The following is a 15,701-nucleotide window of genomic DNA, read 5'->3' as shown; positions in this document are numbered from 1 at the left end:
TTGCCACCTTTAGAAGCCCAGCCTGGCCTGGCCTGGTTTGATCCTGGCCTGATCTGGTCTTGCCTGGCTGGTGTGGTCTGGCTGGCCTGGCCTTGCTTGACCTGGTCTGGTCTGGGGTGGCCTGGCCTGGTCTGGTCTGGTCTGGTCTGGCCAGACCTGGCTTGGCCTGGTCTGGTCTGCACATCCTACCAGTCAGTACAAGTCCTTTTCTCCTTCCTTAGTGTCTAACCTCTGATACAACGCACCATACGCCTTTTCCTTTGCCTTTGCCACCTTTAGAAGCCTAGCCTGGCTTGGCCTGGCCTGGCCTGGCGTGATCTGGTCCGGCCTGGCCGGGCCAGGCCAGTACTTGCCTGGCCTGGCCTGGCATGTACTGGCCTGGCATGGACTGGTCTGAACTGGCCTGGCCTGGCCTGGCCTGGCCTGACCTGAGTCTGCCTGGTCTGGCCTGAACTGGTCTGGCCTGGCCTGGCCTGGCCTGGTCTGGTCTGGTCTGGTCTGGTCTGGCTAGACCTGGTTTGGCCTGGTCTGGTCTGCACATCCTACCAGTCAGTACTAGTCCTTTTCTCCTTCCTTAGTGTCTAACCTCTCATACAACGCACCATACGCCTTTTCCTTTGCCACCTTTAGAAGCCCAGCCTGGCCTGGCCTGGCCTGGCCTTGTCTGGTCTGAGCTGGCCTGGTCTGGTCTGGTCTGGTCTGGCCTGGCCTGGTCTGGTCTGTCCTGGCTGGCCTGGCCTGGCCTGGTATTGTCTGGCCTGTTCTGGTCTGGTTTGGTCTGGTCTGGTCTGGTCTGGTCTGCACATCCCACCAGTCAGTACAAGTCCTTTTCTCCTTCCTTAATGTCTAACCTCTCATGCAACGCACCATACGCCTTTTCCTTTGCCTTTGCCATCTTTAGAAGCCCAGCCTGGCCTGGCCTGGCCTGGCTGGTCTGGTCTGGTCTGGCCTGGCCTGGCCTGGTCTGGTCTGGCCTGGCACGGCCTGGCATGGCCTGGTCTGGTCTGGTATGGCCTGGTATGGTCTGACCTGGCCTGGCTTGGCCTCGGATGGTCTGGTCTGGTATGGCCTGCCCTGGTCTGGTCTGGTCTGGTGTGATCTGACCTGGCCTGGCCTGGTCTGATGTGGTCTGGCTTGGCCTGGTCTGGCCTGGCCTGGTCTGGTCTGGCCTGGTTTGGTCTGGTCTGGTGTGGTCTGGTCTGGTCTGGTCTGGTCTGGTCTGGCCTGGCGTGGTCTGGTCTGGCCTGGCCTGGACTGGCCTGGTCTGGCCTGGTTTGGCCTGGTTTGGCCTGGCCTGGTATGGTTTGGTCTGGCCTGGCCTGTCTTATCCTGGTCTGACCTGGTCTGGTCTGGCTTGGCCTGGCCTGGACTGGTTTGGACTGGTCTGGCCTGTTCGCCTGGCCTGGCCTGGTCTGGTCTGGTCTGCCCTGGCCTGGTCTGGTCTGGCTTGGCCTGGCTTGGCCTCACCTGGCCCGGCATGGTCTGGCCTGGCCTGGCCTGGCCTGGCTGACTGACCTGTCCTGGCCTGGTCTGGTCTGCACATCCTACCAGTCTCTACAAGTCCTTTTCTCCTTCCTTAGTGTCTAACCTCTCATACAACGCACCATACGCCTTTTCCTTTGCCTTTGCCACCTTTAGAAGCCCAGCCTGGCCTGGCCTGGTATGGCCTGGCCTGATCTGGTCTGGCCTGGCCTGGTCTGGCCTGGGTCTGCCTGGTCTGGCCTGACCTGGTTTGGCCTGGCCTGGCCTGGCCTGGCCTGGTCTGGTCTGGTCTGGTCTGGTCTGGCTAGACCTGGCTTGGCCCGGTCTGGTCTGCACATCCTACCAGTCAGTACTAGTCCTTTTCTCCTTCCTTAGTGTCTAACCTCTCATACAACGCACCATACGCCTTTTCCTTTGCCTTTGCCACCTTTAGAAGCCCAGCCTGGCCTGGCCTGGTTTGATCCTGGCCTGATCTGGTCTGGCCTGGCTGGTCTGGTCTGGCTGGCCTGGCCTTGCTTGACCTGGTCTGGTCTGGGGTGGCCTGGCCTGGTCTGGTCTGGTCTGGTCTGGTCTGGCCAGACCTGGCTTGGCCTGGTCTGGTCTGCACATCCTACCAGTCAGTACAAGTCCTTTTCTCCTTCCTTAGTGTCTAACCTCTGATACAACGCACCATACGCCTTTTCCTTTGCCTTTGCCACCTTTAGAAGCCCAGCCTGGCTTGGCTTGGCCTGGCCTGGCCTGATCTGGTCCGGCCTGGCCGGGCTTGAGCTGGCCTTGCCTGGCCTGGCCTGGCCTGGCTTGGCCTGGTCTGGTCTGGCCTGGTCTGGTTGGTCTGGTCTGGGCTGGCCTGATACTAGCCTGGCCTGTCCTGGCCTGGTCTGGTCTGGTCTGGTCTGGCCTGGTTTGGTCTGGTTTGGTCTGGCATGGCCTGGCCTGGCCTGGTTTGGATGGCCTGGCCTGGCCTGACCTGGTCTGATATGGCCTGGCCTGGCCTAGCCTTGGCCTGGCTTGGCCTGGTCTGGTCTGGACATCCTACCAGTCAGTACAAGTCCTTTTCTCCTTCTTTAGTGTCTAACCTCTCATACAACGCACCATACGCCTTTTCATTTTCCTTTGCCACCTTTAGAAGCCCAGCCTGTCCTGGCCTGGCCTGGTCTGACCTGGCCTGGCCTGGTCTGGTCTGGTCTGGTCTGGTCTGCACATCCTACCAGTCAGTACAAGTCCTTTTCTCCTTCCTTAGTGTCTAACCTCTCATACAACGCACCATACGCCTTTTCCTTTGCCTTTACCACCTTTAGAAGCCCAGCCCATCCTGGCCTGGCATGGCCTGGCCTGGTATGGTCTGGTCTGGCTTGGCCTGGCCTGGTCTGGTCTGGTCTGAACTGGCCTGGCCTGGCCTTGTCTGCACATCCTACCAGTCAGTACAAGTCCTTTTCTCCTTACTTAGTGTCTAACCTCTCATACAACGCACCATACGCATTTTCCTTTGCCTTTGCCACCTTTAGAAGCCCATCCTGGCCTGGCCTGGCTTGACCTGGTCTGGCCTGGTTTAGTCTGGTCTGGTTTGGCCTGGCCTAGCCTGGCCTGGTTTGGCCTGGTTTGGCCTGGCCTGGTATGGTTTGGTCTGGCCTGGCATGTCTTATCCTGGTCTGACCTGGTCTGGTCTGGCTTGGCCTGGCCTGGACTGGTTTGGACTGGTCTGGCCTGTTGGCCATGCCTGGCGTGGTCTGGTCTGGTCTGCCCTGGCATGGTCTGGTCTGGCCTGGCCTGGCTTGGCCTCACCTGGCCCGGCATGGTCTGGCCTGGCCTGGCCTAGCCTGGCCTGGCTGACTGACCTGTCCTGGCCTGGTCTGGTCTGCACATCCTACCAGTCTCTACAAGTCCTTTTCTCCTTCCTTAGTGTCTAACCTCTCATTAAACGCACCATACGCCTTTTCCTTTGCCTTTGCCACCTTTAGAAGCCCAGCCTGGCCTGGCCTGGTATGGCCTGGCCTGATCTGGTCTGGCCTGGCCTGGTCTGGCCTGGGTCTGCCTGGTCTGGCTTGACCTGGTCTGGTCTGGCCTGGTTGGCCTGGCCTGGCCTGGTCTGGTCTGGTCTGGTCTGGTCTGGTCTGGTCTGGTCTGGTCTGGCTAGACCTGGCTTGGCCTGGTCTGGTCTGCACATCCTACCAGTCAGTACTAGTCCTTTTCTCCTTCCTTAGTGTCTAACCTCGCATACAACGCACCATACGCCTTTTCCTTTGCCTTTGCCACCTTTAGAAGCCCAGCCTGGCCTGGCCTGGTCTGGCCTGGCCTGATCTGGTCTGGCCTGGCTGGTCTTGTCTGGCTGGCCTGGCCTTGCTTGACCTGGTCTGGTCTGGGGTGGCCTGGCCTGGTCTGGTCTGGTCTGGTCTGGTCTGGTCTGGTCTGGCCAGACCTGGCTTGGCCTGGTCTGGTCTGCACATCCTACCAGTCAGTACAAGTCCTTTTCTCCTTCCTTAGTGTCTAACCTCTGATACAACGCACCATACGCCTTTTCCTTTGCCTTTGCCACCTTTAGAAGCCCACCCTGGCCTGGCCTGGCCCGGCCTGGCCTGGTCTGATCTGGTCTGGTCTGGCCTGGCCTGGCCTGGCGTGGTCTGGTCTGGTCTGGTCTGGTCTGGTCTGGTCTGGCCTGGCTTGGCCTGGCCTGGCCTGGCATGGCCTGGCTTGGCATGGACTGGTCTGAACTGGCCTGGCGTGGCCTGGCCTGGGCTGGCCTGTCCTGTTCTGGTCTGGGGTGGTCTGGTTGGTCTGGTCTGGGCTGGCCTGAAACTAGCCTGGCCTGGCCTGGCCTGGTCTGGTCTGGTCTGGTCTGGTCTGGTCTGGCCTGGTCTGGTCTGGTTTGGTCTGGCATGGCCTGGCCTGGCCTGGTTTGGATGGCCTGGCCTGGCCTGATCTGGGGTGGCTTGGCCTGGCCTGTTCTGAACTGGCCTGGCTTGGCCTGGCCTGGCTGGCCTGGTCTGGTCTGGTCTGGTCTGGCCTGGTCTGGTCTGGTCTGGTCTGGCCTGACCTAGCCTGACCTAGCCTGGAATGGTCTGGTCTGGTCTGGTCTGGCCTGGCTTGGCCTGTCCTGGTCTGCACAACCTACCAGTCAGTACAAGTCCTTTTCTCCTTCCTTAGTGTCTAACCTCTCATACAACGCACCATACGCATTTTCCTTTGCCTTTGCCACCTTTAGAAGCCCAGCCTGGCCTGGCTTGACCTGGCCTGGCCTGGCCTGGCTAGGTCTAGTCTGGTCTGGTCTGGCCTGGTCTGGTCTGGCTTGGCCTAGCTTGGCTTGGCCTGGCCTGGCCTGGCCTGGCATGGCCTGGTCTGGTCTGCACATCCTACCAGTCAGTACAAGTCCTTTTCTCCTTCATTAGTGTCTAAGCTCTCATGCAACGCACCATATGCCTTTTCCTTTGCCTTTGCCACCTTTAGAAGCCCACCCTGGCCTGGCCTGGCCCGGCCTGGCCTGGTCTGATCTGGTCTGGTCTGGCCTGGCCTGGCCTGGCGTGGTCTGGTCTGGTCTGGTCTGGTCTGGTCTGGCCTGGCCTGGCTTGGCCTGGCATGGCCTGGCATGGACTGGTCTGAACTGGCCTGGCCTGGCCTGGCCTGGGCTGGCCTGTCCTGTTCTGGTCTGGGGTGGTCTGGTTGGTCTGGCTTGGTCTGGTCTGGTTTGGTCTGGTCTGGCTTGGTCTGGTCTGGTTTGGTCTGGCATGGCCTGGCCTGGCCTGGTTTGGATGGCCTGGCCTGGCCTGGTTTGGATGGCCTGGCCTGGCCTGATCTGGGGTGGCTTGGCCTGGCCTGTTCTGAACTGGCCTGGCTTGGCCTGGCCTGGCCTGGCTGGCCTGGTCTGGTCTGGTCTGGTCTGGCCTGGTCTGGTCTGGTCTGGTCTGGCCTGACCTAGCCTGACCTAGCCTGGAATGGTCTGGTCTGGTCTGGTCTGGTCTGGCCTGGCTTGGCCTGTCCTGGTCTGCACAACCTACCAGTCAGTACAAGTCCTTTTTCCTTCCTTAGTGTCTAACCTCTCATACAACGCACCATACGCATTTTCCTTTGCCTTTGCCACCTTTAGAAGCCCAGCCTGGCCTGGCTTGACCTGGCCTGGCCTGGCCTGGCTAGGTCTAGTCTGGTCTGGTCTGCCCTGGCCTGGTCTGGTCTGGCTTGGCCTAGCTGGGCTTGGCCTGGCCTGGCCTGGCATGGCCTGGTCTGGTCTGCACATCCTACCAGTCAGTACAAGTCCTTTTCTCCTTCCTTAGTGTCTAAGCTCTCATGCAACGCACCATATGCCTTTTCCTTTGCCTTTGCCACCTTTAGAAGCCCACCCTGGCCTGGCCTGGCCCGGCCTGGCCTGGTCTGATCTGGTCTGGTCTGGCCTGGCCTGGCCTGGCGTGGTCTGGTCTGGTCTGGTCTGGTCTGGTCTGGCCTGGCCTGGCCTGGTTTGGTCTTGCCTGGCTGGCCTGGCCTGGTCTGGTCTGGTCTGGTCTGCACATCCTACCAGTCAGCACAAGTCCTTTTCTCCTTCCTTTGTGTCTAACCTCTCATGCAACGCACCATACCCCTTTTCCTTTACCTTTGCCACATTTAGAAGCCCAGCCTGGCCTGGCTTGACCTGTCCTGGCCTGGCCTGGCCTGGCCTGTCTGGCCTGGCCCGGTTTGGCCTGTCTTGGCCTGGCCTGGCCTGTCCTGGCCTGCCCTGGTTTGGTCTGGTCTGGTCTGCACATCGTACCAGTCAGTAAAAGTCCTTTTCTCCTTCCTTAGTGTCTAACCTCTCATGCAACGCACCATATGCCTTTTCCTTTGCCTTTGCCACCTTTAGAAGCCCACCCTGGCCTGGCCTGGCCTGGCTTGTCCAGGCCTGGGATGGTCTGGTCTGGTCTGGCCTAGCCTGGCCTGTCCTGCACATCCTACCAGTCAGTACAAGTCCTTTTCTCCTTCCTTAGTGTCTAACCTCTCATACAACGCACCATACGCCTTTTCCTTTGCCTTTGCCACCTTTAGAAGCCCGGCCTGGCCTGGCCTGGCCTGGCCTGGTCTGGTCTGGCCTGGCTGGCCTGGCCTGGCCTGGTCCGGTCTGGTCTGGTCTGACGGGCCTGGCCTGGCCTTGGATGGTCTGGTCTGGTCTGGTCTGGCCTGGCCTAGCCTGGCCTGTCCTGCACATCCTACCAGTCAGTACAAGTCCTTTTCTCCTTCCTTAGTGTCTAACCTCTCATACAACGCACCATACGCCTTTTCCTTTGCCTTTGCCACCTTTAGAAGCCCGGCTTGGCCTGGCCTGGCCTGGTGTGGTCTGGCCTGTATGGCCTGGCCTGGCCTGGCCTGGTCGGGTCGGGTCGGGTCGGGCCGGGCCGGGCCGGGCCTGGCCTGGTTTGGTCTGCACATCCTACCAGTCTGTACAAGTCCTTTTCTCCTTCCTTAGTGTCTAACCTCTCATACAACGCACCATACGCCTTTTCCTTTGCCACCTTTAGAAGCCCAGCCTGGCCTGGCCTGGCCTGGCCTTGTCTGGTCTGAGCTGGCCTGGTCTGGTCTGGTCTGGTCTGGCCTGGTCTGGTCTGGTCTGGTCTGGCCTGGCTGGCCTGGCCTGGCCTGGTATTGTCTGGCCTGTTCTGGTCTGGTTTGGTCTGGTCTGGTCTGGCCTGGCGTGGTCTGGTCTGGCCTGGCCTGACCTGGACTGGCCTGGTCTGGTCTGGTTGGCCTGGCCTGGTCTGGTCTGCACATCCTACCAGTCAGTACAAGTCCTTTTCTCCTTCCTTAGTGTCTAACCTCTCATACAACGCACCATACGCCTTTTCCTTTGCCTTTGCCACCTTTAGAAGCCCGGCTTGGCCTGGCCTGGCCTGGTGTGGTCTGGCCTGTATGGCCTGGCCTGGCCTGGTCGGGTCGGGTCGGGTCGGGTCGGGCCGGGCCGGGCCGGGCCTGGCCTGGTTTGGTCTGCACATCCTACCAGTCTGTACAAGTCCTTTTCTCCTTCCTTAGTGTCTAACCTCTCATACAACGCACCATACGCCTTTTCCTTTGCCACCTTTAGAAGCCCAGCCTGGCCTGGCCTGGCCTGGCCTGGCCTTGTCTGGTCTGAGCTGGCCTGGTCTGGTCTTGTCTGGTCTGGCCTGGTCTGGTCTGGTCTGGTCTGGCCTGGCTGGCCTGGCCTGGCCTGGTATTGTCTGGCCTGTTCTGGTCTGGTTTGGTCTGGTCTGGTCTTGCCTGGCGTGGTCTGGTCTGGCCTGGCCTGACCTGGACTGGCCTGGTCTGGTCTGGTTGGCCTGGCCTGGTCTGGTCTGCACATCCTACCAGTCAGTACAAGTCCTTTTCTCCTTCCTTAGTGTCTAACCTCTCATACAACGCACCATACGCATTTTCCTTTGCCTTTGCCACCTTTAGAAGCCCAGCCTTGCCTGGCTTGACCTGGCCTGGCCTGGCCTGGCCTGGCTTGGTCTAGTCTGGTCTGGTCTGGCCTGGTCTGGTCTGGCTTGGCCTAGCTTGGCTTGGCCTGGCCTGGTCTGGCCTGGCATGGCCTGGTCTGGTCTGCACATCCTACCAGTCAGTACAAGTCCTTTTCTCCTCCCTTAGTGTCCAACCTCTCATGCAACGCTCCATATGCCTTTTCCTTTGCCTTTGCCACCTTTAGAAGCCCACCCTGGCCTGGCCTGGCCTGGCCTGACCTGGCCTGGGGTTGGTCTGGTCTGGCCTGGCATGGCCTGGCGTGGTCTGGTCTGGTCTGGTCTGGTCTGGCCTGGCCTGGCCTGGCTTGGTCTGGTCTGGTCTGGTCTGGTCTGCACATCCTACCAGTCAGTACAAGTCCTTTTCTCCTTCCTTAGTGTCTAACCTCTCATACAACGCACCATACCCCTTTTCCTTTGCCTTTGCCATCTTTAGAAGCCCAGCCTGGTCTGGTCTGGCCTGGCCTGGTCTGGTCTGGCCTGGCACGGCCTGGCATGGCCTGGTCTGGTCTGGTCTGGTCTGGCCTGGTCTGGTCTGACCTGGCCTGGCTTGGCCTCGGATGGTCTGGTCTGGTATGGCCTGCCCTGGTCTGGTCTGGTCTGGTGTGATCTGACCTGGCCTGGCCTGGTCTGATGTGGTCTGGCTTGGCCTGGTCTGGCCTGGCCTGGTCTGGTCTGGCCTGGTTTGGTCTGGTCTGGTGAGGTCTGGTCTGGTCTGGCCTGGCGTGGTCTGGTCTGGCCTGGCCTGACCTGGACTGGCCTGGTCTGGCCTGGTTTGGCCTGGTTTGGCCTGGCCTGGTATGGTTTGGTCTGGCCTGGCCTGTCTTATCCTGGTCTGACCTGGTCTGGTCTGGCTTGGCCTGGCCTGGACTGGTTTGGACTGGTCTGGCCTGTTGGCCTGGCCTGGCGTGGTCTGGTCTGGTCTGCCCTGGCCTGGTCTGGTCTGGCCTGGCCTGGCTTGAACCTCACCTGGCCCGGCATGGTCTGGCCTGGCCTGGCCTGGCTTGGCTGACTGACCTGTCCTGGCCTGGTCTGGTCTGCACATCCTACCAGTCTCTACAAGTCCTTTTCTCCTTCCTTAGTGTCTAACCTCTCATACAACGCACCATACGCCTTTTCCTTTGCCTTTGCCACCTTTAGAAGCCCAGCCTGGCCTGGCCTGGTATGGCCTGGCCTGATCTGGTCTGGCCTGGCCTGGTCTGTTCTGGGTCTGCCTGATCTGGCCTGACCTGGTCTGGCCTGGCCTGGCTTGGCCTGGCCTGGCCTGGCCTGGCCTGGCCTGGTCTGGTCTGGTCTGGTCTGGCTAGACCTGGCTTGGCCTGGTCTGGTCTGTACATCCTACCAGTCAGTACTAGTCCTTTTCTCCTTCCTTAGTGTCTAACCTCTCATACAATGCACCATACGCCTTTTCCTTTGCCTTTGCCACCTTTAGAAGCCCAGCCTGGCCTGGCCTGGTCTGACCTGGCCTGATCTGGTCTGGCTTGGTCTGGTCTGCACATGCTACCAGTCAGTACAAGTCATTTTCTCCTTCCTTAGTGTCTAACCTCTCATACAACGCACCATACGCCTTTTCCTTTGTCACCTTTAAAAGCCCAGCCTTGCCTGGGATGGCCTGGCCTGGCCTGGTCTGAACTGGGGATGGCCTGGCCTGGCCTGGCCTGGCCTGGCCTGGCCTGATCTGGTCTGGTCTGGCCTGACCTGGTCTGGTCTGGTCTGGTCTAGCCTGACCTAGCCTGGCCTAGCCTGGCCTGGTCTGATCTGGTCTGGTCTGGCCTGGTCTGGCTTGGTCTGGTCTGGCCTGGCCTGGCCTGGCATGGCATGACCTGGCCTGGTCTGGCCTGACCTGGTCTGATCTGTTCTGGTCTGGCCTGGCCTGGCCTGGTCCGGCATGGCCTGAACTGGCCTGGTCTGGTCTGGTCTGGTCTGGCCTGGACTGGTCTGGTCTGGTCTGGTCTGGTCTGGCCTGACCTGGCCTGGCTTGGCCTGGCCTGGCCTGGTCTTGTCTGCACATCCTACCAGTCAGTACAAGTCCTTTTCTCCTTCCTTAGTGTCTAACCTCTCATACAACGCACCCTACGCCTCTTCCTTTTCCTTTGCCACCTTTAGAAGACCAGCCAGGCCTGGCCTGGCCTGGCTTGGCCTTGCATGGCCTGGATTGACCTGGCCTGGCCTGGCCTGGTCTGGTCTGCACATCCTACAAGTCAGTACAAGTCCTTTTCTCCTTTCTTAGTGTCTAACCTCTCATACAACACACCATACGCATTTTCCTTTGCCTTTGCCACCTTTAGAAGCCCAGCCTGGCCTGGCCTGGTCTGGTCTGGTCTGCACATCCTACCAGTCAGTACAAGTCCTTTTGTCCTTCCTTAGTGTCTAACCTCTCATACAACACACCATACGCCTTTTCCTTTGCCTTTGCCACCTTTAGAAGCGCGGCTTGGCCTGGCCTGGCCTGGCCTGGCCTGACTTGGCCTGGCCTGGTTGGTCTAGTCTGGCCTGGCCTCGCCTGAACTGGCTTGGCCTGGCCTGGCCTGGACTGGCCTGGCATGGCCTGGTCTGGTTGACCTGGCCTGGCTTGGCCTGGCCTGGCCTGGCCAGGTCTGACTTGGCCTGGCCTGGCTTGGCCTGGCTTGGCCTTGCTTGGCCTGGCTTGAACTGGTCTGGCCTGACCTGGTCTGGTCTGGTCTTGTCTGGCCTGTCCTAGCCTGTTCTAACTTGGCTTGGTCTGGCCTGGCCTGGTCTGGCCTGGTCTGGTCTGGCCTGGCCTGGCCTGGCATGACCTGGCCTGGTCTGGAATGACCTGGTCTGGTCTGGCCTGGCCTGGCCTGGCCTTGGCCTAGAATGGCCTGAATTGGTCTGGCCTGCCCTGGTCTGGTCTGGTCTGGCCTGACCTAGCCTGTCCTAACCTGGCCTGGTCTGGTCTGGCCTGGCCTTGTCTGGTCTGGCCTGGCCTGGCCTTTGCCTGGTTTGGTCTGGTCTGGCCTGACCTAGCCTGGCCTGACTGGACTGGTCTGGTCTGGTCTGGCCTGACCTGGCTAGGCCTGGTCTGGTCTGCACATCCTACCAGTCAGTACAAGTCCTTTTCGCCTTCCTTAGTGTCTAACCTCTCATACAACGCACCATACGCCTTTTCCCTTGCCTTTGCCACCTTTAGAAGCGCGGCTTGGCCTGACCTGGCCTGGTATGGCCTGGCCTGGCCTGGTCTGGCCTGGCCTGGCCTGGTCTGGCCTGGTCTGGTCTGGTCTGGCCTAGCGTGGCGTGGTTTGGCCTGGTCTTTCCTGGCTTGGTCTGGTCTGGTCTGGTCTGGCCTGGCCTAGCTTGGCCTGGCTTGGCTTGGCCTGGTCTGGTCTGCACATCCTACCAGTCAGTACAAGTCCTTTTGTCCTTCCTTAGTGTCTAACCTCTCATACAACGCACCATACGCCTTTTCCTTTGCCTTTGCCACCTTTAGAAGCGCGGCTTGGCCTGGCCTGGCCTGGCCTGGCCTGGCCTGATTTGGCCTGGCTTGGCCTGGTCTGGATTGGCCTGATCTGGCCTGGCCTGGTCTGGTCTGGCCTGGCCTAGCCTAACTTGGCCTGGCCTGGCCTGGCCTGGTCTGGTCTGCACATCCTACCAGTCAGTACAAGTCCTTCTCTCCTTCCTTAGTGTCTATCCTCTCATGCAACGCACCATACGCCTTTTCCTTTGCCTCCTTTAGAAGCCCAGCCTGGCCTGGCCTGTCCTGGCCTGTCCTGGCCTGTCCTGGCCTGGTCTGGCCTGGTATGGCGTGGCCTGGATGGTCTGGTCTGGTCTGGCCTGGTCTGGTCTGGTCTGACCTGGCCTGGCCTGAGCTTGGCTTGGGCTGGCCTGGTTTGGCCTGGCCTGGCCTGGCCTGGCCTGGCCTGGGATGGTCTGGTCTGGCCTGGCCTGGCCGGGGATGGTCTGGTCTGGTCTGGCCTTGCCTGACCTGTCTTGGCCTGGCCTGGTTTGGCCTGGCTTGGCCTGGCCTGGCCTGTCCTGGCCTGGCCTGGTTTGGGCTGGTCTGGTCTGGTCTGCACATCCTACCAGTCAGTACAAGTCCTTTTCTCCTTCCTTAGTGTCTAACCTCTCATGCAACGCACCATACGCCTTTACCTTTGCCACCTTTAGAAGCCCAGCCTGGCCTGGCCTGTCCTGGCCTGGCCCGGTCTGGCCTGGTATGGCGTGGCCTGGATGGTCTGGTCTGGTCTGGCCTGGTCTGACCTGGCCTGGTCTGGCCTGCACATCCTACCAGTCAGTACAAGTCCTTTTCTCCTTCCTTAGTGTCTAACCTCTCATACAACGCACCATACGCCTTTTCCTTTGCCTTTGCCACCTTTAGAAGCCCAGCCTGAACTGCTTGAGGTTCAATTTATTTACTCATACACCTAGCATGATTCACAACTTAAGAGTCAAGCACCTCTCACAAATTTTCTTAAATATTTAAAATGTATTGGCTTCTGTTCAATATCACGGTGCAAGATCTCACCATAAACTAGACAATTAAGATAGGATTGGGCATATGTAGATATTTTGGATTTCAACCTACAATTAGACAAAAAGAAAACGTATAAACCCTACCAAACACTCACATATGCATATACATAATTTACAAAAACATACCATAACTGCAGAGCTTATTATACGTCATGATGTTTTGGTAAGTTAGCTTGCTAACTAGGTTATACAAAGACAACCATGTACAATGGAGAGCAAAGCGAATTAAGGTTTCCCTTCTAAGTAGTGCTGAATTGGTCAGCTGTTCTATAGATTAGTCGATCAACAGGAAATTATTTTATTATTTTTATAATTTTGCTAATCTATTAATCATTCTTGCCTTTTATCAAGTCCATCCATTATCCAAGCCACTTATCCTATTAAGGGTCACGGGATGCTGGAAACTATCCAACATCCTACATCCTTTTTATTTTTTTGGAAACCGTCAATAGTGTTGATAGAAGTGCTCAACAAATGAGTGGAATATTAAGACAGATGTAGGGGGGAAAAACTAGCAGAACAAGCTTGTTCTGCTATGTATTAAAGTTTTTTTTTCCTACATCTATCTTATATATATATGTATATCTACTTAGCACAAAAAGCAAGGAAATTTGTGTTTGGTAGATTATTTCTTCGTTGTAACGATGCTTTTTGGCAATAAATCTTATACTGTTGGAAAGCCTGTTTATTTCCCTTTTAAATGGTGCCACATTTGTAAGGCACATGCATTTGTGGGATGAGCAACAGAGCTGAGTATGTGGGTTGCGCCTATGAAAAAATTGCCAAATCTTCTCTGCCAATGCCAAACAGCTTATTTTGCTGTTGCCATTGACTCTTGTTTTGAGCTTCTGGTACCCCAGGTGCTGACAATCAGGTGCCTGATATAAGATTTATTGCCAAGAAGCATTGTTACAACAAAGAAACAATCTACCAAACACAAATTTCCTTACTTTTTGTGCTAAATGTATATATATATATATATATATATATATATATATATATATATATATATATATATATATATATATATATATCATAATTTTATCAAGTAAAAATACAAACCATTTTCTGGGTAGGGCTTCACAAATGTTAAAATCTGCTTGACTTTCTCTGATTCATATCATTATAAAATGACCATTTTAGGTATGGTCTGACTAAGCAAACTGGTTAAAGGCATCACTTTTGGCTGTGGGAATTTGTGATGGGCATTTGTTTCGACATTGTTTTGATGTTTTACAGACTAAATGATTAATCGATTAATTGAAAAAAGAATCAACAGATTAACTGATAATGAAAATAATGAATGATAAGTTGCAGCCCAATGACTGCTGGGGTAGGCTCCAGCACTCCTGCAACCCTGAGAGCAGGATAAGCAGTTTGGATAATGCATGGATGGATGGAAGTTGCAGCCCTATCACTAACCGATCACTACAGCAATTCATTTCATTCATTAGTCTGTCATGTTTGATTGAAGATCACCTACTGTAGTGACCGGCTAGAAGGAAAACCTACGCAGTCTTGTCCCTTCATAGCATATGATTTCCTGTGTTCAAACCAGGTGATCCTTTGTCTCAGATCAGAAGAAAAATCAAGATTGTGTGGGTTCTGTTAACTTGTCGAGTGTGTTCCAGACTCTAAGAGCATCTTGGGCGTAGTAGCACTGTGGCAGTACATCCACTCCTCTGTCTGCCAGGTCCTCAGGGACACACAGAGAGCGGAAATGAAGCCGCGATGAAGCCCGAGACAACAATACAGGCAACGCCTTCAGACCACAACCAATGGCCTAGGGAGATATGAAACAATCCAGTTTATTCACTTTAATCTAGTCCACTTTAATTCAGTTCAGTCCAGGTCAGTGAAGGTTGGTTAAATTAAATTCAGTCCAGTTTCACTTGTTTCAGTTAAATCTCCATTATCTAGCTGAATTCAGTGAAAAAAATTTGTTGTTGAGGTATGTGTATTTTTTTCTACAAAAACAAAATAATAAAAGCAATGTCCCAGTAAACACACTAAAAATATCATAACAATCACAATAGAAGAGAATAAAGCACCACAATAACTGAACCATACCATTAACTGGTAACAAAGAGCATGGGTCCTTTTCAAATATGAGATTTGAGGCCAAAGTTTTTTCTTCCCCAAATCTTCACATTTTAGGTCCAAATCCAAAGGGTCAAGTATAGCAATAAAGGTACGTACGTGTGCGCGCGCACACATGCACGCACGCACACACGCACACACACACACACACACCTTGTCAAAAACTCCATTGTGAACCAGTAGAGAAGTCCTAGCCTGGATGTTTATCTTCAGCACTGACCTGATATGCGGCATCAGTAACTAAAAACAAGAAAAACAACCATCATAGAGGTAAACACAATAAACCAATTCAAAGTGATGACACATTGCCAGGATGTGTGTGAAACTGGAACAATTTAAAACGGGTTCAAATTTGTTGGTAGGTAAATTAATATACACATATCAAAAGGGAGAAAAAAATGTAACAGCAAGAACATGGTATGAAGACCAAAGCAGATGAACTTTAAAACAGCACATTTAAAAACCCTCACAATACTCAACTACAGAACAAAATTTAAAAAAAAAAAGCACACATATAACTACCATAACACCACAACATTCATATAAGCCATGGCAGTTTCACAGAAGCACTGAACATTGTTTCCAATTCCAGTGTGGGAAGATGGCGGCACGAACTTACGTTTGCTGCGGCCTCACCCAGTACCGCCCATGCAGTGTCTTTGGCCACATCTGCGTCTAAGTTTGTTTTGTCTTTGTTCCATGGCTGGGAGAGCTTGGTCTGCCACGTCCTGTGGGCCCAGGGACTACGACCCTGCCTGGAGCTGCACACGAAGAGGAAACACCGAGGGCAGTCTGACAGGACGGCCCAGGCTAAGCTAATTGCTAGCCCATGCAGACCGGCCGTTCGGATAACACTGAGGGCGGTCTGGTGGCAGCCTCGCCTAGCGTCGACTGTGTTTTAGTGTCATCGTGTGGAATGCAGGCAGGTGTGTTGAAGGTGTCTAGCCGGGAAAAATGGAGTTGGATTGGCTGGGGGAGCCTGGTCTGCTGTGTCCAGTGGGCCCAGGGACTACGGCCCTGCAAGAGCTGCACCAAAGGAGGAAAAACCGCGGGCGGTCTGACAGGATGTGGAAGCGGGGCAGGCTAAGCTAACTGCTGGCCCATGCAGACCAGCAGTTCCGACAGTCATCCTGCGTTCGTTCTCTTGGACAGGGATTTTTTTGTAGTTTGATATATTTGCCCTTG

At 55.8% G+C, this 15,701-nt stretch overlaps 1 protein-coding gene across 1 annotated transcript in view; it reads right to left on the bottom strand.

Moving 5' to 3' along the window:
- zgc:152891 (uncharacterized protein LOC767741 homolog) overlaps positions 1-15,701 on the bottom strand; it is a 44,309-nt gene that overhangs the window by 12,621 nt on the left and 15,987 nt on the right. Inside the window, exons 11-12 of the mRNA XM_056285332.1 lie at positions 14,670-14,756; positions 14,030-14,199 (exon numbers count right to left, since the gene is read on the bottom strand). Coding sequence (XP_056141307.1) covers positions 14,030-14,199; positions 14,670-14,756 — 257 coding nt within the window. The remainder of the gene's footprint in view (positions 1-14,029; positions 14,200-14,669; positions 14,757-15,701) is intronic.

Source organism: Lampris incognitus, chromosome 8 (genome assembly GCF_029633865.1).
Source record: "Lampris incognitus isolate fLamInc1 chromosome 8, fLamInc1.hap2, whole genome shotgun sequence".
Lineage (NCBI taxonomy): Eukaryota > Metazoa > Chordata > Actinopteri > Lampriformes > Lampridae > Lampris > Lampris incognitus.
Note: the sequence above shows the minus strand (reverse complement) of the source record. Positions and strands in the feature narration are given on the sequence as shown.